Source organism: Podarcis gaigeae (assembly GCF_964106915.1).
Source record: "Podarcis gaigeae genome assembly, chromosome: 6".
Taxonomy (NCBI): domain Eukaryota; kingdom Metazoa; phylum Chordata; class Lepidosauria; order Squamata; family Lacertidae; genus Podarcis; species Podarcis gaigeae.
In genome coordinates, this window is record NC_139682.1 from 72,680,668 (window position 1) to 72,706,725 (window position 26,058).

Sequence of the window (26,058 nt, forward strand, 5' to 3'; positions counted from 1 at the left end):
TGCCCCACCCTCAATAAATGTTGTTGCTGTTAATATGATGATGATACACAGTAACAGGGGTGTCAACTTGAATATCAAATACTGGGGGTGGGGGGACACCAGGTAAGCCTCACCCCACAGAATCGATCATATGACATGGTGCACGCACACCATTTGAATGGCAGTGCCCGTGAACTGGGGGTGGGGGGCTGGAGCCCCACAAATATTTTATTGGAGGGGCAGAGTTGGCTCCAGCGGATCACCAACGAATATCCCCCACGAAGCGCGACGACGCAAAATACACTGAATGAAAAGCAGTGTTGTTGTTGTTGTTGTTGTTGTTGTTATGAACGCACACGCGACACGTAACGGCCCCCCTTCACACGTGCAGCCGGTCTGCGGCCAAGTGACGCGCCTGTGCACGTGCGAGCCGATCCTCCGCGCGCGCGGCGCCCCTCTGAGCCTTCCTTCGGCAAGCCGAGCGAGGGCCGCGGGCTGGAGGCGACGTGCGCGCCGGCAGAAGCGCGGGACTCCTCCTCGGTCTCTTCCACCTCCCTCCCGCCTCCCCCCGTCTCTCCATCTGGTTCGGTCCTCGCGATGCCGTCGTCGGTTCGTGCCTCCCGCTGGCGCAGCCCATCTCTCCTCCGCTGAAGGGGGGGCGGCGGCGGCGGATGGAGAGATCGAGAGCGCGAGTCGCTTCTCCCGCTTCGTGCCTCGTCGCCTCGCTCTCCCCCGGGCTGGCCATCCTCCCCGGCCGGCTGATGGTGACACTCCGGTCCGTGCTCTTCTGGGCTCTCGTGTACGCTTACTGCGGCCTGTGCGCCTGCAGGGAGCTGCTGAAACTTTTGTGGAGCCTCGGCACGAGGCCGGCCAAGACCTTCCAGTGGCTCGTCCGAGAGAACCCGCCGGGCTGCCTCAACGACCCTTGCTGGGGGACTCACTGCTATGTCCGGATCAAGGTAAACAGGAGCTGGCGGGGAGCTGCGGGGTCTGCGTGTCTGCAGGGAGGGAGCCTCGCTTCTGCTGCCCAGGGCAAAGGGGGCACTCGATCGCCCTCTTCGTGGGAAAGGACAAGCACAGGCAGAAAGAGGCTTGCTTTCCTCCTCTCTCCCTCTCTCCCTCTCTTTTTCTCCTTCCTTCCCTCCTTCCCAGTTCTGTCGCTGCTGGAAAACAAGGCAGAATGCAGCCCATAGAAAGGGTTGTGTTTGCTCCACAAACACCCACACATTGCTGCAGATAGATGGGTTCACACACATGTCATCCGGTGCACACCACACACACACAAAAACATATATATTTGGGGAGGCTGGGGGTGTTATGGAGGAGGCGGGCTTGCAAGCAGCAGTCCATTTCCGAGATGCGAACAGTGAGAATAAGCGTGCAAGCTTTCTGGTCTGTCCTGGTGTTGACGGACCACGCGTTTTGTCTGTGCCAAAACCTACAGCGGGTCATGATCTCTGTGGGTCGTGATGGTTTTGACATTCCTGTCTGGAACAGATGCCCCCCCCCCAAAAAAAAGAGAGAGAAAGCCTTGAGAGGAAATGCGAATATAAGCAACCAGTGTGCAGACATGAGAGGCAATGCATTCGAGGTGATTTGCAAACATGTTACTCAACCTTGCTTCAGGAAAAAGTCTGGGTGCTTAACCTAACTCCTGGTTTGCCCGATCCTCTTAATCTCTGCAGGCACCGACTAAAAGTCTAGTATCTGGTCCATATGTGGTATCTGGGGCAGAACTTTTTGGTGAGAAGGCAGCGGTGGCTCTTTCTTTAATCAGATTTATTTATAATTTTAAAAATGCTTGGAGAGTAGGTACACTCTTCCAGCATGCACACCAAAAGGTCTGCGAGCCCACACTGGGGGGAGTCAAAATTGTCTAGTCTCAAGGCAGGAAACTGTGGTGGCGCATGAATCAAATGTCATCTTTGAAGTGCAGAGGCCATGTCCTTGATTCTAGGTCCCAAATTGCTTCAGCAGCATTCATATCTCTTGACTTGCCCTGGATTCATCAACTCAGGGAAGAAGGACATTGGTGGGACTAGTTTATTGATTCTTTTGCCCTTCCAAAATGATAAATAGAAGATGCACTATACTCGTCTACAATTGTTTGCAGGTTTCATTTTCTCATTAAGAAAACGTAGCCCTTTAGTGTTCCCAGGAGCTGTCCAGAATGAAGACATGATCTGCTCCTGCCTACTGAAGGGAAATACAAGCTAGGTCAGAATGGCAAGGCTAGTTGGTCATCAGATCCAACCCACCCCACTGGTTCTAGTCCTACCCCATGGAGCATCAGAGATCATGGTGTGCTCGAAACCCCTTCAGATATTGGCCCCCATCATGCCTCACCTTAATATTTTCCTGCCAAACCTACCCAACTCTTTCAAGCATCTTCCAACGGCTTGATGCATGGATAGTGCTTAAGTAGAATTCCACATTGCATACGACTATTTGTTGTTGTTGTTTAGTCGTGTCTAACTCTTCGTGACCCCATGGACCAGAGCACGCCAGGCACTTCTGTCTTCCACATACGACTATTAGGGTGGCACAAATTGGAACTTCCTCGTGTTGATTTCTTCCTTTCTGGCTGCTAACGTATAGAATCGGTTACTCTTTGCCATGATATTAGCAGGCTGTATGGCTTCCCCCGCCCCGACAGCACCAACCAAATGATGTGAGCCAATTCAGATGTGAGGATCCCAACATGGGATAAAAGAATTCTACACAATGGGGTGGGGGAGAATTTGGCACATGGAATCCACTTTCAGTGACATCCCATGTTTTGTGTAGCAAGTGGTTCTGTCCTTTAAATGGTTCTGAAAATGTATCTTTCCATGCATTGATCCACTACCAAAAGGAAGGAACGAAACTTAGAAGAGCCCTGCCCATTCAGGCCAAAGTGCTTTTGGGTAGACCACAAACAGGACATGGGATCAGATGTATATGGAAAAGTTAGGTTTGCAAGTTTCCTTGCAGTTTGTTGGAAAGAGCTTGAAATGCAGTGGTACTGATGATAAAGACTCCCGTTAAGAACGTCACGCGCTTGTTGTGAAACATTGGGGGGGGGGGATATATTGCAGAGTTGGAACTTCGATATGCACTTAATTTCTATAATGCCGTTGAAATTTTCCCTAAGAAAATGAATTAGCAGTATATATCAAAGCATTGTAAGGTATGTAAAAGCACTGTTGATACTTTAAATTGAATTACCCACCCAGTTAGTTAATGGTAGTTAAGTGCCCTTAACTACAATAGAAATAAATTATGTAGACTTAATGGCTGTGGGGAAAATTCCTATAAATGAAAGAATAGAGATTTAGAAATCTATGTTCAATCTATAAAACCATAGCTAACTTGAAATTTTAGTGAGAAGTTCTTTTCATGTACATCTAAAATCAAGCAAGTTTTATTTATGGCGATAAAGTATTTAACAGAGAGTCATGTGGCAATTATTATAAAACTTAGGACATATGCCAATATCTAGAACCCGATGCAAACAAATTTATTTCCCTTGCGCTGAAATGAACGAAGCAAGTTTTGCAGCCATAAGAGTAAGATGAGGGAGAACCTCTCTGTAGAAGGGTGGCTGGGCTGCAAGGCTGGGACACTCCCATCTCCAGGAAGCACCCTGTTGAGTGAGTACAAATGTGTTGTTAAATAGAATTTGCCATGGTTTGTTCTTGTGGCAGCACTGCTAGCCACTTGGCAGCCATAAAACCAGCACAGTGTAAAGTTAACCACCACTTGTTGGAGTGCCAGCTTGTCCCCATAACTATGGGGGCCGTGGGTGCCATATAGTGTGCATGGCCCTGGAGCTGAAATTTGTGGGTGCTCGGCCCCTTCATGGGGAATTTTGTGGGTGCTTAGGGGCCCCAGGGAGTCAACACCTATGACCATATGCCTCCACCACTGCCTCATTTTGTCCTCGGGGAAAGGTGCTGTGTGTCGTCTCACATGCAGCAGTATTCAGAAACACATACTGGCTGTCTCCAGTGAATTACTGTATTTTTTGCTCTATAGGACTCACTTTTTCCCTCCTAAAAAGTAAGGGGAAATGTGTGTGCATCTTATGGAGCGAATGCAGGCTGCGCAGCTATCCCAGAAGCCAGAACAGCAAGAGGGATTGCTGCTTTCACTGCGCAGCAATCCCTCTTGCTGTTCTGGCTTCTGGGATTCAGAATATTTTTTTCCTTGTTTTCCTCCTCCAAAAACTAGGTGCGTCTTGTGGTCTGGTGCGTCTTATAGAGCAAAAAATACGGTACTTCATAAGCTGCTGCTGCTAATTGCATGTTGATTTGGCCATCAATCTCATCATCTGTCTTACAATGGCACTTCAGGCCTACTGACTTTCCCCCCCTGTAAAATAAATTAAGTGCCTCTTGAATATTAATTCATTGAATCAAGGCATGAAACACCATTCCCCATATCAGTCAGTCTGGGCTGCTCATTATGTGGGTGGGATAGGGCCTTCTCTGTAGTGGTGCCTCAGCTACAGAATCCTCCCCAGCCCTCCTGGAAGCATGGATGAATACAACACTGCTTCCATTACTTGGTAAAACACAGGCTTACTTTCCTAGGCCTTTGCATGTTTTGTTGGATTGCTTTATGAAATTGTTTTGCGTTGTTCCGCTGGTTAGTGAATTTAAATTTTAATGAGTTGTTTTATGTAGCTGTTGGAATCCACTCTGTGAACACGAGGTGATGAAAAGTGGTCCATAAATGCAAAAAAGAAAAAAATACAATGTGAATTTTTGTTTGTTGCAAAACAGCTTTGGAGATGGGAGGGGTATATGCACAACATCACAGATACTAGCCAATCAACTCTTGGCAGAGTTGCTTTCTGCATGGAGAGGGAAATGTTTGTCAAAAGATAATGTTTAGAGCTCTTCAGCTGGAGACGAAAATTTTCATGTCACTTCTGTTTTGCGTGTTTTTTTTCTTGATAACAGCTTATTCCATTAGTTCCAAGAATATTTATAGAATTAATTATGTACGTATAAGGAGGAAGGATCAGATTGTGATTAAATTAGTTTAGCAAGCATGGCTTTTCCTACTCTGGGAATTGTTGTCCTGCGAAGGAATAACTAGAGGGCAGGAATGGAGAACCTGTGACCCAATATTGCTGGACAACAATCCCCACCGTTCCTCACCATTGGCCATGAAGGTTGGGGCTGATGGGACTTGGAGTCCACAAACATGAGCAAAGCTTCCCTTTCCTGCTGTGAGGAATCTGCAACATCTTCACAATCCAGCTGTGAGGGAGTGAGGAGAAGCCAGGTCATATATACACTGGCTTTAAGATGTCCTTGGCTTTACTGCTTAGAGAAACCTTAGTTCCCAAGCGCTTTACCAATTTTGCCACAAGATTCATTTTACCACGACTTCAGAATAATGAAGCGGCAGCCACGTCAACTTCTCTCAATTATCCGGAGCCATCTTCTTGCACTGCAGCTGAGTGTTCGCCTCTCACAGCTGGCCGATGTCAAGCATGAAATGAAGAGAGGCTCTCAAGATAGCTGCTAACAGACAAAGATCCACAGCGCCTGGCTGGTGTCCTTATTAGCACTCTCAGCAGAGAGCTTGTTTGTTGATCTGAAATAGTATGAGAAGTAATGTGACAACCGGTTGAAGTAGAAGTTTGCCTGACACCACCATGGCCCTATTAAGGCTTCGGCGGAAAGCCTATACAGTTGCAGTGTCCGACCTAGGGTACGTACACACTGTCTTAATTTTGCAGAAGCCAATGCTCCTGATAAGGCGACAGAGGACAGGTGTCTGCAGCATATTTCATAACAAGCTCCAATTAGCTCTCTTTTCCAGGTGTTGCCTGTCATCCCTGCCTGAACCAGAAACAAGGAACTGCATAAATCCTTTTAAGTGCTTGCTTGATTTGTGCAAAGTCGCCATAAAGTGGAACATCCCCCATGTTCCTCCTCCTCTGTTCCTCCCATGCTCCTCCACCCTCCTTGGAAATACCTGGATGCACATCCACAAATAGCACAAGAATCCATAAAACAAGGAGTTGTGAAATAGTCCTGCTAAGGTGCAGACAGACGGCAAATATTCCTGGAGGTGGGGACAGTGTGTTCTCAAGCAAGTTTGACCAGTCCGATGCCATGTGATGGAGAGCCTGGTGTGAATATTAGAACGGTCAGTCGGTTAGAGAAATCTTAACTAATACTGTGCATATATTTTCAGGGTTTATTTTGGATGGTGACCTCATGTGCCACACTAGGCACCATGGGGAAGGGCAGAATGCACACAGAAGGTCTCATGTTTGACATCCCTTCCCAAAGAACCACTGCTGGTACAGTTGTACCTCAGAAGCCGAACGGAATCCATTCTGGAAGTCCATTCGACTTCCAAATGTTCGAAAACCAAGGCGCGGCTTCCAATTGGCTGCAGGAAGTTTCTGCAGCCAATTGGAAGCCACGGAACCCACGTCCAACGTTGGGGTTCCAAAGAACGTTCGCAGACCGGAACACTCACTTCCGGGTTTGCAGCGTTCAGGAGCCAAAACATTCGAGTCGCAAGGTGTTTGACTTCCAAGGTATGACAGTACTAACGATTTGATTCAGTATAAAGCAGCTTTCTATGTTCCTATTCCTTTCTGTGTGAGAGGCGAAAGGTCTCAGAAGTTACCTACCTGCCATCCACTCTGAAAGTACTTACATTAGAAAATAATTAACATTTTAAAAAGACCACTGCTCAGCTAATTGGAGGCCCCCTTTTCATCGGTCTGAAGCTTTTAAAGTGGTGAGGCATTGTATCCTTGTTTAACACTGCACCTTCAGTGATAATGCAGCCAAACCCATCAAGAAATGAAAGGGAGCGAGTTGAAAGAAAACATGACAGCATGTTCTTGGTCTTATGGATGCAGAGAAATACTGGACTGCTGCAACTTTCCGTGTGACTCTTGAGAAGCATGAAATTCAAGCTATCCTTTGAACAAAGCTCTTCTCCATACCTGAACATTCATCGGTGAATATAAAAACACAACTTGTCTTCTCTTTCACTTCCAGGATTCCGGGTTAAGATTCCACTATGTGGCTGCTGGAGAGAGGGGCAAACCGCTTATGCTGCTGCTTCATGGCTTTCCGGAGTTCTGGTAAAACTCTTCCTTTACGTTAGTTTTATGCCACATATGCTTCTGTTTATGAACTACATATGCAAGATCAATATCCATGTGCATTTCGTTATAGTTATTATTAATCTGTACAGAGGCACCAGCTTCCCTTGACAATTGGGGAGCCCCGGTTTTGACCTTCAAAGCCCTACACGGCCTAGGACCCAGGTACCTATAGGACCGCCTCTCCTCGTATGCCCCACAGAGGACCTTAAGGACAACACTTTGGAGGTCCCAAGTCGCAAGGTGGTTAGATTGGACTCAACTAGGGCCAGGGCCTTTTCAGTACTGGCCCCGACTTGGTGGAACACTCTGTCACAAGAGACTAGGGCCCTGCGGGACTTGACATCCTTCCGCAGGGCCTGCAAGACAGAGCTGTTCCGTCTGGCCTTTGGTTTGGGCTCAGTCTGACCCTTATGTTTCCCTTCCCTTACAGTTTTGATCCATGGGCTACTTTTAAAATGAGGCTGCATTTTAAATTGCATTTTAACCTGTATTTTAAATTGTTGTTTCCTCCCCCCCCCCATTATGTTTTTATTGTAATTTTACTGGTGTTAGCCGCCCTCAGTCCGGCTCTGGCTGGGGAGGGCAGAGTATTATTATTATTATTATTAATGATGAATAATAATAATTATGCGATGTCTGAACACTGAGGCAGTCCAGTCCCATAAAAGAAAACAAAAAAAAAAACAAATTTTGGGGGGGGGTGGAACTGCCTCAGCCCCTAGGAGTCAGCACCTATGAATCTGTATCCTGCTTTTGTCCAAGAATTCTTAAATTAGTAGCTATTGTATTGATAATCAAAGCATGGTAACTGTTATTACCCATACATGTTGCACAGAGCAGACAGGGACATAAATCCTAAGGAATTGTCTACCCCCTACCTGAAAATTTGACATGTGTATGCGTACTTGAAAGGCAATCAAGCTCAGTGTGTATAGGAGTGCAAATTAAACCTTATCAAAGTTGTTTTGCAGGGATGGGGGACCCATGGCTTTCCACGTGTTGTTGTTGGAGTTCATCTCCCATCATTCCCACCCAACGCGGCCAGTGGTCAGGGATGAAGGGAGTTGTATCCAAGCAATATCCCTGGAAGAGCACCGTTCCTGCACTGTTGCTTGGTTATATGACTCCAATTCACTTTTTCTGTGGATTTTGTCCTATTAGTTATATTTTATACAGGGGTGCCAACTTGGGTAAAATATTGGGGGGGGGGCGGTAATCCCCCCCATAATCAACCATGTGATGTGGTGCATACACACAATTTGAACGGCAATGCCCATCAGTTTGGGGGAGCAGCCCCCCCAAATATTTTATGGGCGAGGGCAAAGCCCCTAAGATTTGGCTCCTATGGTTTTATAAATGCCACAAAAGGCTATAACTTCAAATGTAAAGTATTTACCATCCAAAATTTGTTTTGTTTTTCATTTTTATTAAAGAGAAAACATTTTTTAAAAAAATCTTACGTTGTAACAAAGGAAAGGAAAGTCAGAGAAAAAAGGGAACCAACTTACCATTTGTGTTCTAACATATTAAAAGTTATCTTCTTTTCCATAAATCTATCAATCTGCATTCCTAAGAAACAAAATAATAAGATACGAAGTAATATGAACTTAAATAAGAGAGCAAACATGAAGGGGTTGAGGATAGCATTTTCTACCATATTAACCAAAGTCATGTTGCTATTCTTTTTTATATTAACAATGGAAAACTTCATTCTAAGTTTAAAAAAAATGAAAGAAAAAAGTCGGGCATTCCAAATACCAGCAAATACCTTAAAGAAAGATACTAAAGTATCTACCAGTTAATCAGGAACTGATCTTCTACCAGCCATGGGGCCAAACCAAATATGTGTGTATGCTTGAGGGTGAGGATCTATGGGCCACTCTGGACAACCTGTTTATTGAGTGTTCATCCTGATTTGCTTGTAAAGATTATGTGGTTACATTATAGCCGATCTTTACTGAGCATTTGTATTTATTTGTTTCCAGGGCAGTTATACAACAGCAAGCATTTGTCCTACACCCATTCTGATTTATGGGGTGTTTATACATCTTCCTGTTAAGTCATTCTTCTCCACTTTTTAATGCGTTTCACTTTCCAGACCACTGATTTTCTCAAAAACGGATTTGTTGCAAAATAGTGACACTCCGGAGGCACCCTATGTTTGCCGCTATATGGTGGAAGTGAAATACCTAAATTGGCTGTCCCTGACCAAATTATAAAGTTACAACCTTTAATGATTCCAGCAACTTTAAAACGGAGAAACAGGTACATATTTGCCCTGGACAGTTCGTAACCTCACACCCTTGTTCCATGCTCCAGCATCCCACCAGGTCAAATTGGAGTGCATGGGGATGGGAGCAAAACTCACCCACTTCACCTAAACATTTACCTCCCCATGCTGTGCTGCATTAATTCGTACCCCCAACAAGCCAGCTAAGATGTTGGAAGTGACGTCAGCGGGAGCAAAACACAGGGAAGACTCTGGTTCTCTGGAGCTACTTTATTCCCTAGACCAGAATTTCCCAAACTTAAGTCTCCCACTGTTTTTGAACTACAACTCCCATCATCCCTAGCTAGCAGGACCAGTGGTTAGGGATGATGGGAAGTGTAGTCCAAAAACAGCAGTTTGGGAAACCCTGGTCTAGACAATAATTGTGGGTCTGAAAGTGTATTTTCTGATCCATCACTGTGGGGTGACGTTGATCCTCTTGGCGCCAACTTCTGGTAAGGGTTTCACAATTGAATATCTGCATCTGATGTCCTGTATGAAATTAAAAAGTGAGCTATAAAATGAAAGTTTGGAATAGTTCTGTTTCATATGACTTGAAGGCATTTCCCCCTTCCTTACTTGTGAAATTTGGCCATAACTTGATTAAAATTTGATAGGGCCCAGATAAAATTGCCTCATCAGCCAGGTAGATGACCATCCCTGGTTGACAATATGGCTTGTAGCTTATGTATCTAACTAGTTTAATGGAATATAAGGTAAACAATTTGCTATATAGGCCAACATTAGCATAACACCGCAGTTCACACTGGTGCTATTCTATTTTTTTAAATACGGTATTGAAATAATTTATGAGGTTAAAAATATGTATGATTGACTGTGGGAGAATCGCGGCATAAAGTACTCCAGCTAAAAATACCATAGTTATCTACGCAGATTGTATTTATGATGCTGGTGCCTTTTATTGAATCAAAAAGATGAAACGATCACTGAAGAGCATTTCAAAGTGCCTGAAAAACTTCCACTTTTAAAGAGTGAAAACAAGTTATGCAAGAGTAACTCATATTTACAAAATGGGTTAGCATCTTGTTTCAAGGTTAGAGTTTGGGCAAACAAAATAAATAGTCAAAATAAACTGATATGGAGAAGATGAGAAGGCAAAATTAGCTGATTACATACACCATTGACTGTAAGTATCTCTTAATGTCTTCTTCTTCTTTGGCAATCACTCGTAGCTGAGTAAGATTGTCTTCCATAAACACGGTTTTAACATTGAGTCTGTAAGTGACTGTGGAGGCCAATACTGGATCCACACATCCTTCCACAGTGGGGACATTGGTTTCCGGGCAGGAGTTGATCATGGTGTGGATTTGCCAAGTGTGCCTTCCTCTTAGCACGTTTCTCCCTTGCGTCCCGTGTTTGAGTGTCTTCAAAGCCCATGACACCTTTGGTAAAGCTGTTCTCCAACTGGAGCGCTTGTAGGCCAGTGTTTCCCAGTTATCAGTGTTTATACTACATTTTTAAGATTTGCCTTGAGACAGTCTTTAAACCTCTTTTGTTGACCACTAGCATTACGCTTTCCATTTTTAAGTTCGTAATAGAGTAGTTGCTTTGGAAGACGATCATCAGGCACCCGCACAACATGACCAGTCCAACAAAGTTGATGTTGAAGAATCATTGCTTCAACACTGGTGATCTTTGCTTCTTCTTCTTAATGTATAGTCCATATGTATCTACCCAAACCTTAAGTCTGAGTGACTCTGTTGAATGAAGTGAGGCAGATAACCATCAAGATAAGGGCCTTTTTGATAGTGGTACCCTGTCTAAAGAACAGCCTTCCCAGAGAGATTTGCCTGGAACTATCCTTGTGGTCTTTTCATCCTCTCTGTTCACTCCAGGCTTTTAAATAATTTTAAAATATGTGTTTTAACTTGGGGGGTGCGATGGCTCTTTGGATTTTTATGGTTTCAGCTCTTATTTTGCATTTAAATTGTTTTCATACTTATTTGTTTTAAGTTGCCCAGAGAGCTTCATGCAATTGGATGTCATACAAATGTTGCAAAACAACAACAACAACAACCCAGTAATACAAATAAAAGGGGGGAATCAATAATAATCTCAAGTCATAGGTGGAAGGGCGGGGTTCAATTCATACATTATTTTTAAAAACAATTTTTAATTGGTTTTTAAACAAATACAATAACCATTAAACACTTACCCAGCAGTACATGTAATTGTGTTTGTTTTCAATCTTCAGCTAAATCTAGGATATGAAGAGAGATGCAAGATCCTTTTCAAATTATTTTTAACGAAGCTTTTAAAAATATTTTCAATAATTCAGAGTGGTCCCCCACCCATCTTGTCATGGCCGTTCAGTGACAATGGAAACTGATGGGCAATTAGGCAGCTCTTTGTCCAAGCCATCTTAGAATGCACTTTGAGCCGCCCACCTGACAGGATGTGTTTTCAGACCAGTTTTGTTTAAGATAATGTGCAGTGGAGAAGACTCCTTTGTGCATTATTCACGGACGGCAATATTGCATCAAGATATCTGGGTTTTTTAATGTGGATCATCTCCATGCAAATGGAGATCTATAAAGGTCCGTTGTTGGGTGTTTTGGAGTGTTGTTGTTTTTATGTGTCAGTCTTAGGTATCAGAAAATTTCTGTGCAGATGAAAAGCACAGCTTTATAACACACACTGTGTATGCAGAAAAGCCTTTGCTCAATCCCTAGCAACGAAGGGAGATGAAAAATGGGAGCACCTAGAAGAAGAGAGGTTGGGAGCCCTGGGAGTAGGGATGTGAGGGACCATAAGGAGAGGGGGGAACAGCCATGAAGAGGGGTGTATGTGAGTGAGAAAAACCCAGCCAGGGAAAGAGATTGGGATTTGTTGTGATAGAGTTGGCTATTAGGGAAAGAGGATTGCAGAGAAAGAGGTGGGTTGGTTGGCAGAGGGGAAATGAGTGAATCAAGAGTTAAGGGATGTACATATCATCATTTGAAGGGATGCGGGTGGCACTATGGGTTAAACCACAGAGCCTAGGACTTGCCGATCAGAAGGTCGGCAGTTCGAATCCCCGCGACGGGGTGAGCTCCCGTTGCTTGGTGCCTGCTCCTGCCAACCTAGCAGTTCAAAAGCACGTCAAAGTGAAAGTAGATAAATAGGTACCGCTCTGGCGGGAAGGTAAACGGCGTTTCCGTGTGCTGCTCTGGTTTGCCAGAAGCGGCTTAGTCATGCTGGCCACATGACCCGGAAGCTGTACGCCGGCTCCCTCGGCCAATAAAGTGAGATGAGCGCCGCAACCCCGGAGTCGGCCACGACTGGACCTAATGGTCAGGGGTCCCTTTACCTTTACTTTATATCATTTACTCTGGTTCCAGTGTGCTCCCACCACTGCTGCTTAAAAAAGAGTGAACATGACGTCAGCCCCAATATATATACATCCTGTAGTTTCTCGAGAAATACTCCTGATGTATTTCCCCTCTAATCAGCTTCCATCCGACTTGAAAACTCAAGCCACAGTTAAGTTCAGCCATAACATGTGTGCAGAAGACAGCTACCTTCAGTAGCAGTTTAGGGGGTCGCAGACATGGAGGAACAAAACAGGTATTGCTTTCGGGGGCGACCACCGCCCCCTCTCTGGTGTGCACAGCAAGCGTTAGTGCAACTTGAAGCACAGTGAGGGGAAACGACATTGCAGCATTTTAAGCGACTAATGTGTACATACCGTTTACTGAAGAGGAACTTGATTTGAGGCAGATGCTGGGTGAGTAATGCATTTGGGAGGAATTTATCAGATGGCGTTCTTCCTATTAATCTTGGGTGAACAAAGTAATTTTAGAGGAATGCGTTTGGAGGTGATCAGGGGAAAATAATGAGCTCGCTTTCTGTGAAACTGGTGTTCTGCTGGAACTGAAAAGTGTATGCTCAAAGGAGTCTGCCCGTGCCTGGATTTGCCTTCCATTAAATGGGTGTGCTTCATTGTGCTAGTTACATTTGTGACTAATCACATCCACAGTTGCCATTTTACAACTGGCCATGCTCCCATGGTAGCCATCTTTGCAATAATGTCCACAACACTTTCTTAAAATTCCCAATGTGCCTTTGGGCTGAAAAGATTGAGATCTTTGCATACTTTCCTGTGCAACCTGGAAATTTCAGAGTCAAAGTTCAATAGTTCTACAGGCATAATTATATGTAAGTGAGGCTCTTCTCCTTGCTAACAACAAGGCAGTTATATAGACTTAAATGACCAGGTGGTGTATAGTACATTATTATTAGCTTTAGTTGCAATAGAATTCATTGCCACACACCGTATATAGCACCTTCCAGGATCCTTTTAATCTTGACCCCTTTGTTATCCAGTCATAGTCAATTATATGTTTAAATGAATAATAGTCAAACTCAGGCTATTTGTGCTTATTTAATTCATTTTTCTTATTAACTTCCTAAAATATAATACATTTTGAGTGGTTCTACCCAGGTACTACTGGTGAAATTATATGGGAGTACCAAATCACTGACAGCTGTTAATCTTCATCATAAGAGGCAGCTGAGATTGACTGAAGAAGAACTGATTGAGAAATACAGCAGGAAGGAAAAAACGCACAGAATTTCGGTTAATTTGCTGCACGTGTTACATCTTCTTTTGAGCTGGAGAGCGAACAAGTTTTCTTGCTTTTATCTTCTGAAAAAGAGCCAAACTTTATCCATCAGATTACTCCTGAGGCCTAATTCTTCTGGTCCAGATAGTCGTTTGTTTGTTTGTTTGTTGTTGTTGTTTTAAAAGGCAAAAAAGATGAGAAAGAAAGCTTTATTCTTACATTATCAAAGTCAATTCAGTACCCTTTTTAAAGATGCCCAGGGCTACTATAAAGACATACTTTAGCCACATTCATTCCTGTATTTACTCACACAGATATTTCATGAGAGCAAAATGGTAGGGGAAGGGAATGGCCCAGAAATGTCCTCCTTCAAACGAGATACGTCTAGCTGCATCAGTTTCCCAGATTATGGCAGAAAGTCTACGAGAAGCTCATGAGGCGGAGCAAAGAGGAGCAGCAATCACTGATACCTCACTGAAGTGGCTGTGTTAACTGTATAGCAATGAAGCATTTTCCTTTCGATGGCCAAGTACTAGAATCTTACTGTATGTTTGGGAACATTTGGGGTCTCCCCACCTCACAATAGGTAACCAGAGCATACCAGAATCAGACAAAGACTCATACGCCTAGCGCTAGATCAGTAAACAATGGCGCAGTTTCCAGAGAAAGCCCCTCGGGCCTAAAGTTGCTTTGCTTTCAGATAACTCACAGCGCTCTCCTCCCACCTCCAAATTCAAAATTACAGTGGTACCTCGGTTTAAGTACTTAATTCGTTCCGGAGGTCCGTACTTAACCTGAAACTGTTCTTAACCTGAAGCACCACTTTAGCTAATGGGGCCTCCTGCTGCTGCCGCGCTGCTGGAGCACCATTTCTGTTCTCATTCTGAAGCAATGTTCTTAACCTGAAGCACTATTTCTGGGTTTGCGGAGTCTGTAACCTGAAGCGTATGTAACCTGAAGTGTATGTAACCCAAGGTACCACTGTATTAAATTGGCTCCAAGCTGCTTTTCTGTATGACCTCACATGAACTACATTACAGGCTTTCTCTATATGACTTCCCCTCACAACTCAAATCAGGAGTATTAAACTAGCAATTATTACCTGGAGAGAGATTCCCAAGTATCAGAAGACTGTCTCCTATAACTAGCTTCCATTGACCATTCTGAGCTATTAACAGTGCATCAAACTAACCAATGATGATATCTCAGGCTCAGGAACCAAGAAGAAAAGAAATTTTTAAAAAGTATGGGAAATGTTTATAAGGTATATACAAAATCATTGTAAACAGGTTAAAACATTAGCAGGGTTTTAAATGCACTTGTAATGTAATGGAAACTACAGATAATTTAGGAAGATGAAGATTTTAGACAAATATTGATATGCAGATGAAAACAGAATTAAGAGGATCCATGGATGGGTTGGAGAGGAAGTCAGGAGATTCAGAGTAATCTCAATACGTGAATGTGTAAGATATCTGGATGTAACTTTATCGTTATTCTTTATTGTTTCTCTTTCTTTTCTTTTTTAACATTGGAAATCAAATTACAAAATAAAAATAAAAATGATCTTTCAGCATCCATAACAAGACATCTTTACTAAAGGTGTAGGGACATCGTAGTTACATTCTGCGTTGGGCACAGGAGTTAGTCTAGATGATACCCAACTCCGTATTTCTATGAGGTAAAGTGATGCCTTGTTGATGCGGTGAATGTATCACCTTGTTTTGAGTTGTTTTGATCTGATGCAGCAAGATCAATATTGCGGGTTTCTGCTTCTGTGCAGTTTTTGTTTCTTCTTTTATATAAAAAATGCTGGTATAACATCTTTCTTGAATTCAGGTTTGTGATCTTTTATGTTTCTGGTATGAACTGCTTTTCTAAAAATAAGGTAAAACAGCTTATCAACCTTAAGTAAAAAAAAAAATACTAGGAAGTAAAACATTTTTTCTTCTTTAATAGGTACTCCTGGCGTCATCAAATGCGGGAATTTAAGAGCGAATACCGAGTTGTGGCCTTGGATTTGAGAGGTTATGGAGAAACCGATGCCCCTGCCCAGAGAGAGAATTACAAGCTAGACTGTCTGATTACAGATATAAAGGATATATTGGAGTCTCTTGGTGTGTTAATAGCATCCAAACTGCCCAGCTTATAATAATCCTAAAATGGGGAACGCTAACATTTTCCCTTTAACAAATTCTCATTTAAATATGGCTGTTCATGTGTGCAGTGCATGCTATTTTTCTTAATTTAAATCTTAATTCGGGAAAATTGGGGTGGATTTTTAAACGCCGCGATTCTTGAGCTGTTTATCAAAAATTCCTTACTTGAATCGGAACGAAAGCGTCAACACATGCAGTGCTCACATGCTGGGAGTTAAATGGAAAGGTCTTTCTTGACAATAAAGCCCAGTAGAAAGACAGCCAGAATGCATTTGCTCCAGTTGCACGGAAACTACAATTTATCCAGCAGCAAATCCGCATTAAGTTGCCAATGGGAAAATGCAATTCTCGCCCACACCCTGAGCAAATGCAGTTTCTATGGGGAAGATGACTGTAATTCGTTTACAGGCACTTACTGGTTTGATGGCCAGCGCCAAAGCTTTCCCCAACCTACGTAAATTCTTGGATGGCTACTTAAGCAGAGAACAACTCCTCTCCCTCAGCTTCCTCGAGGGTCGTGCTGTCTCATTCTTCTGCGCTGGAACACAGTCTTTTGATATGCCCCCCTCCCCCCAAAAAAGAGGAGCTTTGTATGTGAGGGAATGAAAGCAGGAAGGCCATCTCCACATAGCAAGACTATCCCTGCCCTCAACAAAACAACATACAAATCAGTTGCTTGCAAGTATTGTATTTGCGATGAAAGAAAGCACATATCTGTGGGGATATGGAACCTAAGGTAAATTGAGGTAGATGTTAAGCGTCTGGAAAAGGCCAAATGTTTCTATCTGTCGGACCGACAGGCAGATATGAAACCACAGCAAGCATCTCAATCTGTAAGACAGAAGGTTGTAAAGGGGGCTTCGTTTTTCTTGTAATTTTTAAAAATCTCTCTTTCCTGGTTGTATAATATTGCAGCCTTATTCCCCCACCCTTCTTGTTATAAGTTGATAAAGGGACGTGGGTGGCGCTGTTGTCTAAACCACTGAACCTTTTGGGCTTGCTGATCAGAAGGTCTGTCCCGTTGCTCTGTCCCAGCTTCTGCCAACCTAGCAGTTCTAAAGCACACCATCGAAAGTAGAAAAGCTGTTTGCGGACAAACACTGGCTCCCTTGGCCTGAAAAGTGAGATGAGTGCCGCACCCCATAGTTGCCTTTGACTGGACTTAACCATCCAGGGGTCCTTTACCTCATAAGGTAAAGGTAAAGGGACCCCTGACCATTAGGTCCAGTCGTGACCGACTCTGGGGTTGCGGCGCTCATCTCAATTTATTGGCCAAGGGAGCCAGTGTACAGCTTCTGGGTCATGTGGCCAGCATGACTAAGCCGCTTCTGGCGAAGCAGAGCAGCATACGGAAATGCCGTTTATCTTCCTGCCGGAGCGGTACCTATTTATCTACTTGCACTTTGAGGTGCTTTCGAACTGCTAGGTTGACAGGAGCAGGGACCGAGCAACAGGAGCTCACCCCGTCACAGGGATTCGAACCGCCGACCTTCTGATCGGCAAGCCCTAGGCTCTGTGGTTTAACCCACAGCACCACACGTGTCCCTCCTTTACCTTATAAGTTGCTCTAAAACACATGCTGGAATATAAATAAACTCCAGTTACGAAAGAGGGGGGAAAGGGCTTTAAAGAAATTCCCCACCTTGTTGCTATGTTGTATCCCATGATTCTGAAAGCAGTTTATTAATAGAAGCACCCACCTATCGTGGTATGAATAATTTGCCAAGGGGTGAGTTGGGAGGGGCAGGGATGGAATTGAGACATACTGCAACTTCTGCTGTCATTCCCTTTGATGTGATAATGTATTTGGATGCAACTGCTGGTAAACAACTATCAGAAATCTATTTTTAAATAACAGGGTACAGCAAGTGTGTGCTGATTGGTCACGACTGGGGTGGAATGATTGCTTGGCTAGCTGCTATTTGTTACCCAGAAATGGTGACGAAGCTGATTGTTGTGAATTTTCCCCATCCTTCAGTTTTTACAGGTAAGTTTTTGGGGAGATGGGATCCAATGTTCTATCTGCCTGTAGCATTCTCATCTTTAAGCAGAGATGTGAGGTGCTGTTTTTTCTAGAAAAAGAGGTGCCAAGCCCCGGTGCCAAGTTAAGAACAGAGTGGATTTGAATTGGAAGAATAAACATACCCAGGTGCCTCAAGCCATTAGAGAAAATGGTAGAGCTTCTTCAGAAACATAAGTACATAAAAAGAGTCACGTTGGTTCATACCAAAGGCCCATCTAAGTCAGTATTCTGCTCACTCAGTGGCTCACCAGTAACCAATAGGAATTATTCAAACCCATACGTGCTTAGCACTTGCGACTCCCAGCTGCTGCTTTTCAGAGGTATAATGCTTCTGAGACCAGGGTGGATTTGATTTAAATCAAATCAATTTAAATCACAATTTTAATCACTTTTTACAGAAAGACTCATTCTTGCTGGTAGAATCTTAATATTCACAACCAGATGAAGGGTTTCATTTTTGGAATAATAAATTTTCAGAGTAGTTTTTACAGTTATATCAAAAGTTACTGATTTGGTTATACTATTAGAAATACATAGACAGATAATTATGAAATTATTGTGAGGTTTGATAAGTTAACTGTTTATATTTGGATAACTTTTCTGCTGTACTTTATTGGAAGGAGAAAAATAATCATTTCCTTAATAACAATTTAAACAATTTATTGAACTAAAACAATAACATTATAGCATATGTATCTATGTTTGTTAACTGATGTAGTCAAACAATTAAGAAAACACTTAGACTGAGTTTTAGCAGACATGAAAAACTTGAAACAAATCCTTATTTCTTGATGAATAGCCTTTGGACTATAGTGTAACATAAATAGAAAACTATCTTTAGAAAGATTTTTCCTCCAAAAGCATTTATTTTAAAAATCTGATTTAAATTTTAAAAATCTGATTTTATTTTTTAAAAAACCATTGATTTTTATCCACCCTGTCTGAGACTGCATATATAGTACAAAGTGTCATGACTAACAGGCATCGATAGCCCATGTGGTCAGAATGAAAGGGAGGTTCAAGTCGGCAGGACCTAGGGTTGCCATATTTCAAAAAGTGAAAACCAGCTTTTTTAAAGACTTGCCTATGATCCAGGACAAAGTGCCGCCTTTCGGAAATTCCTGAAAGCTTAGCACTTCTGTGTTCTCTCCCTCTTGCTTCTGTAAGATTAAGGAGAAAATAAGGTGTACGAGCTGCGATCCTAAGTGCAGTTCCTAGAGAATAAGTCTCAGTGAATGTGACTGGACTTCCTTTCTGGGTAAATGTGCATAGGATCTGCAACATTACTAATTCCTAGGTGCAAAATGATATTAACATTTTATCATAATTCAAGATCATCAGCTTTTCATTTCAGTTCACAGGTGTGTTTCCCTTTTCATCATCATTTATTTGCCTTTCCACAAAATTGTGCCCAAAGTGCCTCACAGCATGTGAAATAAGCCATAATAAATACACCAAGCTAAAAAAAAACCAACCCCAAAAATGTCTTTTCTTTTCAAGAATACATTCTACGACATCCATCACAAATGATTAAATCTGCCTACTACTACTTCTTCCAAATGCCATGGTTTCCTGAACTTATGTTTACGATAAATGATTTTAAGGTAAGTGTGCTGAGAGAGAGAATTTGTATCACTTATGGAAACATTGCTGCGCAGAAAGGAAAGGTATGTTTTTAATGCTTCCAACCAGGGATGGACAGATCTCCTTGGCACTATATTGAATACAAACCCACAGTCCCCAACACATTCCACAACACCTTGGAACTGTTTCAGAGCTAGGGAAATTTGAACTGGTCCACATTTATCAGCTTTGCAGTTTCCAAAACAATATGCAGACTGAAACAGACCTGTCCTTCAAAATTTGCACTTACCCCAATTTTGCAATGCAGTTCTCCAACCAGTATTTACAAAGACACATATTTATGGGGAAAGTGCACCTAAAAATGAAAGTACTCATGAAAATAATATACAGAAATGCATTATATTAGGGGAAACTCACAAAAAAAATGTACGTGAGACAAAACTGCATATAAAAATGTGTTTATCGTGTGGATTTTTTTAAAATAAAAAAATGCTAATTGCTGCAAAATGTGGAAAATTGCAGATTGGGAAAAAATGAGAAACTGGGTTAATTTTTTGATATCACATACTTCTGCAAAGTTGGGGGTTTCACTGAGGCGGCTGATGCCACCTTATTGTCCATAACTTCTGAACGTGGGAAATAGAGGTATGATAACAGAAAAATTACTATAAAGCAAATGAGAGACAATTACAGTGCTTATGAATGAGAACTGTCAAGTAATTTTGGACAGATTTAATTCTTGTTACTTATTTGTTGCCATAGATTCTGAAAAGCCTCTTTACTGGCCAGTCAAGTGGAATTGGAAGGAAGGGCTGCAGGCTAACAGCGGAAGATATTGAAGCTTACCTATATGTATTCTCCCAACCAGGTGCACTAACCGGTCCCATTAATCACTATAGAAACCTTTTCAGGTCAGTCTATTCTTCTTTGATCAATCACATAATACGAGCCACTGTTCACAAGCACAACCTAGAGGTGTTCCGGTACAGAGTATGGCTTAATTTAGGTGCAGAAGTCATTACCGTGCACTATACACGGTGGGTTAAACCACAGAGCCTAGGACTTGCCGATCAGAAGGTCGGCAGTTCGAATCCCCGTGATGGGGTGAGCTCCCATTGCTCTGTCCCTGCTCCTGCCAACCTAGCAGTTCGAAAGCATGTCAAAGTGCAAGTAGATAAATAGGTACCGCTCCGGCGGGAAGGTAAATGGTGTTTCCATGCACTGCTCTGGTTCGCCAGAAGCGGCTTTGTCATGCTGGCCACATGACCCGGAAACTGTATGCCGGCTCCCTCAGCCAATAAAGCGAGATGAGTGCCGCAACCCCAGAGTCGGTCACGACTGGACCTAATGGTCAGGGGTCCCTTTACCTTGACCTTTATACATGCATACAGAAACATAGCAGTCACTTCTCACAGCTCTGTAAGAGATAAAATGGGAGTGTTTGGTGGACTTATTGTGAATTTTCTACCTTGAAACTCAGTTCAGACTCTCTTAAATGCCTCTGAGGCGTGGGGGAGGAAGGACAAAACTAGTTTGGAAATGGATGTTCAGCCGTGGGGTATATGACTTTTCTTAATTTGAAATTTATCTAAAGGAGGAGGATGGTAAATGTTATGTATGTAGTGTAAGCCAAGCCCAGGCTGCATGCATGCCATTGCAGACCTACGCCTTGATGTCTCCTGGAGCGCAGGAGCTTCAGCTGCAGAACAAAAGACAGGAAGGATTCTAAAACGCTCCAATGGTATTTGCTGGTAGCTGGCAAGCAGCCAATCCCTGCTGCGATAGGGCCGGTGTTGTGATTTGCTAGTTGCAGCATAAGGCAACCTATCACAGGCAGGCTGGGCCGGCTTAAGGTATATATACTGGGCCAAGTGCCCGCTTTTGTCATTCTTGTTCCTGATGCATCATCAAATTCTCTTGAGCTGAACCTAGGCCTCGAGTCCTGCTCAAACCCACCTACCCTTCAGTAATGTCACTTGAAAGTTGCGGTCCAATTTGCCTTTAATACGGGATGAGTTTATATGAAGTGAAAAGCCCTTTTTTCCTTTGTTCCTTATAAATATGTCCTCGTGTGGCATAACTGGGATATAGGCTGATAACCAGTTGTGGCACACTTGCCTAGTGGACTTCTGCTTATGCAACTAGCACTCCGCATTCCTGCCTTCCCATGTGCTCCTGAAATCCACTCCATAGGATTCTCCAACCCTCTGGATCAGATGGGGGATGCATTGCCGCAAGAAAGAGAAACGAGCAGTCCAACTCTGATCACACAAAGCTTGTAGTAGCCCCAGATTGTATTTTGTATCCCTACATGAATCGAAGGCAGGTAGGCCCAGATAAACATGGCAGTGCAGAAATATATACAGACCTGTGTCCACACTGGCTACACAAGTTAGCCTGATTTCAGGTTGGATCTCTCTTGGTGGATTGAAGTGACAGACTATGAAATGGAATTAAACCTGATCTGTTTTTCCCTATTTTAAAAATAATAAGATCTTTATTTTCTTTTATTTTTTTAAAGTTGCCTGCCTCTGCAGCACCACGAGGTCACCATGCCCACTCTGTTGCTGTGGGGAGAAAAAGATCCTTTCATGGAGGTTGAGATGGCAGAAATCACAAGGATTTATGTAAAAAATCAGTTTAGACTTACGATTCTGTCCGAAGCCAGTCACTGGCTCCAACAAGATCAGCCTGACATTGTGAACAAGTTGATATGGACTTTCGTGAAGGAAGAGTCAAGAAAAAGAGAGTGACTGTTGTTTTTTGCTGGCACAATCTAAATGTTAAAATTAATTGTGATCAGGGCCATATTTGCAGCAAACCTTAGACCTGAGCTCTGCTAGAGAAAATGTTTTTCAATGTACTGTACGTATTGATGCCAATGTTATTACAAGAAGGTGGTGTAAGACTCTGTAATGTTAATGTTGGTTTTACCTGTATTCTGTATTTTGCACATGAAACACTTGCCTTAAAAATGTTTGTGCTTGTACAATAAGGAACTCATAGAAAGTTGCTTAGTTTTGGTTACTCACTTGCTTTAAAATTCTAATGTGTGGTGCCTTTAACAAATTTATAATGATTAATCAGTGCAGGGGTACCAGATGTAAAAGAGGTTATTATTGGTATGATGATCAATTTTCATTCTACTGGTTGGAATTTTTTTTACTGTATTTTTACCATTAAAAATGTTAACAGGTCTTTTGGTCTACATATTACTGCAAAAGCCTAAAGAAAAGAAAACTTGTGTCTGGGCACATTTTGAGATCCTAAAGTGACAAATCAGATGTAATTGTGCTAAGTTGATAGCTGCTTGTCCGGTGATGTAAACTGGGGAAAAAAACCTAGGATGTATACACATAGTGTTTCAACAACTAAAAAAGAGAATGAAGAACTATGATGACGACTTATGTATCCTAGTATTTGCCTTGTTCTAATAAACTGCAACTGACTTGGTGCCCTGTACCCAGCTGTTTATAGTGAGTTTTCTAAATGTATGACAGAGTTTTCTAAATGTATGACAGAAAACATGAATGATGTATCATTCATGATTGGTTGACTCCTTTGTGATATCATTATCCCAATTACCAGGGAGGCATTTCCCATCCTAATCCCCTCTTGCTGTGGGACTGTAACCTATCTGCACCATACATTTAAAGCAGTATCATACCAGAGAAGCCTTCCACAAAGAATTATGGGAAGTTTGTTAAGGTTGCCGGCAGTTGCTAGGAGGCTGTTGCCACCTTCACAACACTGCAAGTTTTAATGGTTTAATGATCCATACCTCTTCCCAGGGAATTCTGGGCATTGAAGCTCTGTGAAGGAAATCGGGGTCTGTGGGTTAAACCACAGAGCCTAGGACTTGCCGATCAGAAGGTCGGCGGTTCGAATCCCCGCGACAGGGTGAGCTCGTTGCTTGGTCCCTGCTCCTGCCAACATAGCAGTTCAAAAGCACGTCCAAGTGCAAGTAGATAAATAGGTACCGCTCTGGTGGGAAGGTAAACGGCGTTTCCGTGCACTGCTCTGGTTCGCCAGAAGCGGCTTGGTCATGCTGGCCACATGACCTGGAAGCTGTTAACCGGATCCCTCGGCCAATAAAGCGAGATGAGCGCCGCAACCCCCGAGTCCGCCATGACTGGACCTAATGGTCAGGAGTCCCTTTACCTTTGAGAACACTGCACTCTTAACAAAGTTAGGGCTGCCGTATGTCAAAGTCTGAATGGACATGGGAGGGGGGGGGATTTCCGAAAAGGCGCTTTGTCCTGGATCAATGAAAAATCACGTTTTTTTTGGGGGGGGGGGGGAAGCTCAACCATTTCCGGATCTTCCTAAAATAAAGCTCAACAATTTTGGAGTCTTCCTAAAAAAGCTTTTTATTCCCTTTCAATCCATATGGAGAAATCACACAGAACCAGATCTAAGTCCTATTCATGCAACATTTTTTTTTTTACTTTTTGAAAAATGGATTCAGTACATAACAAAGTACTTCATTGAAATCTAGCTAACTTGGCGGAATTCAAACACCATCCAATCTCTACTTGTCCTCTGCCGTGTCCCAGTGACACCCCTGCCAGCTTTCTATACGAGTCCGCGGCACCGGATCACCGGGATCCTTCTGTACCCAAGCCCCGCCGCCCACATCTTTTCTCCCCGCCTCCACCCGCACCAAACCACGTGCGTCCCAGGATGGTAAACAACACGAAGGCGGGGCTCGACGGAGAGCCGCTTCGCGATTGGTCTTCTCCTCCCCGCTGCCCAATGAGGCGAAGGGAAGGGGTGGGCCTCTTCTCGGGCCGCCGCTTCTAAACAGAAGGCGAGAGTTTCGAGACGCTCCCTTCGCCGAGCGCCGGTTGCGCCCTGGGGGAGACAAAGCGGAGCGTGAGCGGCCGAGGCGGCGCCGCAGCTCTCAGGGACCGTCGGCTAATTCTGAGCCGGAAGTCGGGCTGCCTGGCCGGATTCATGGCGCGCTGGGGCGGCGGCGCCTCGTCCAAGGGCCCCGCGAGGGCCGCTGAAAGAGGAGGGAAAGGCGGCGGCGGCGGCGGCGGCGAGAAGGCCTCGTCCGAGAGGCGGAGGCTGAAGGAGGCGGTGGCTGAGCGGCTGAGGCAGGATGTGGAGAGGTAGGGGGAGACCCCAACATGGGCGAGCGCTTTCTTTTAGGATACCGCCCAAATGGTTGAGCTTATTTTGAGGAAACCATCGGAATTATTGAGCTTTTTTATTTTTCAAGGAAAACCCCCAAATTGTGGAGATTCTTCGTAGGAAGGCCTCCAAATTGTGGAGACTTTTCTTTTAAGGCGGCCCCCAAATTGTGGAGACTTTGCTTTTAGGAAGGCCTCCAAATTGTGGAGACTTTTCTTTTAGGAAGGCCTCCAAATTGTGGAGACTTTTCTTTTAAGAAGGCCTCCAAATTGTGGAGACTTTTCTTTTAGAAAGACCCCCAAATTGTGGAGTCTTTTCTTTTAAGAAGACCCCCAAATTGTGGAGACTTTTCTTTTAGGAAGACCCCCAAATTGTGGAGGCTTTTCTTTTAAGAAGACCCCCAAATTATGGAGACTTTTCTTTTAAGAAGACCCCCAAATTATGGAGTCTCTTCTTTTAGGAAGACCCCCAAATTGTGGAGACTTTTCTTTTACGAAGATCCCACAGTTGTTGAGCTCTTCTTTACAAAAACACTTGATTGACTTACCTATGATCAAGACCAAAGGGCCACCTTTTGGAAATTGCCCCCCCCCCATGTCAATTCCGCCTTTGAAATCCCAGTACTCTTAGGAAAATCCAGACATGTGGCAGCCCTAGACTTGGTACAAGGAAGGGGGGGGGGAGAGGTCACATGCACTCACCTTCAGGCCAATCTGCACAATTTTCTTAGCATCACTAAATCCCGGTGTGGCTCTTCCCATGTGCGGGTTGCTTAGAGGGGCGTGTGGGAAGCAACAGCACAGGCAGTCCCAACATGCACATGACCCCCCCTCCCCCCAGTGTGGCGCCTGCTAGTTTTGCTACCCCCACCCCATTTTCTTCATAAATCACCCAAGGTGTTTGTAATGCACGAATAGAACCATTGAAGTATAAAAGCACTGCAATTTCTCCATTATAATATAAAGTAAGCAAATAAACTGTTATTAGTGTAATTAACTGAGCTTTTTTTATGGAGACTACCAGGCATAGGTGCCTGAGCACCCACAAAATTCCCCATGAAGGGGCCAGGCAACCAAAATTTTTGGTGCCAGGGCCATGCACGCAGCCCTGTGCACACAACCCTTTTACCAAGGTGTGGTGATCACTCAGGGTCCCTGGACATTTCAACATCTATTGATCACTGTGCCACCACCCAAGCCCTACCTGGTACAATA

General features: G+C 43.6%; 2 protein-coding genes across 6 annotated transcripts in view; both read left to right on the plus strand.

Annotated features, from left to right (window-relative positions):
* Positions 1-417: 417 nt before the first annotated feature.
* On the plus strand, positions 418-23,170 carry EPHX4 (epoxide hydrolase 4). Its single transcript, XM_083743508.1, has 7 exons — positions 418-938; positions 6,999-7,084; positions 15,902-16,059; positions 17,960-18,088; positions 19,625-19,728; positions 20,471-20,619; positions 22,230-23,170. The coding sequence occupies exons 1-7, from the start codon at positions 651-653 to the stop codon at positions 22,459-22,461; spliced, it is 1,146 nt and encodes a 381-aa protein (XP_083599634.1). The 5' UTR covers positions 418-650; the 3' UTR covers positions 22,462-23,170.
* A 1,315-nt stretch (positions 23,171-24,485) lies between these two features.
* The window catches only part of BTBD8 (BTB domain containing 8), a 45,127-nt gene continuing 43,554 nt past the window's right edge, over positions 24,486-26,058 (plus strand). For 2 of the 5 annotated variants that reach the window (XM_083743157.1, XM_083743158.1), the window contains exon 1: positions 24,487-24,822. In XM_083743157.1, coding sequence (XP_083599283.1) covers positions 24,665-24,822 — 158 coding nt within the window. In that variant the 5' untranslated portion in view covers positions 24,487-24,664. Of the gene's footprint in view, positions 24,823-26,058 lie in introns of all 5 variants that reach the window. The other 3 variants (XM_083743156.1, XM_083743160.1, XM_083743161.1) reach the window with 3 other exon arrangements.

What these genes read in the sequence shown, in the direction of transcription:
- EPHX4 (XM_083743508.1), top strand. Translation starts at nt 651, where the DNA reads ATGGAGAGATCGAGAGCGCGAGTCGCTTCTCCCGCTTCGTGCCTCGTC. An exon ending in CCATCCTTCAGTTTTTACAG is followed by an intron (nt 18,089 to 19,624) that starts GTAAGTTTTTGG and finishes TTTCTTTTCAAG; the next exon opens with AATACATTCTACGACATCCA. An exon ending in CACTATAGAAACCTTTTCAG is followed by an intron (nt 20,620 to 22,229) that starts GTCAGTCTATTC and finishes ATTTTTTTAAAG; the next exon opens with TTGCCTGCCTCTGCAGCACC.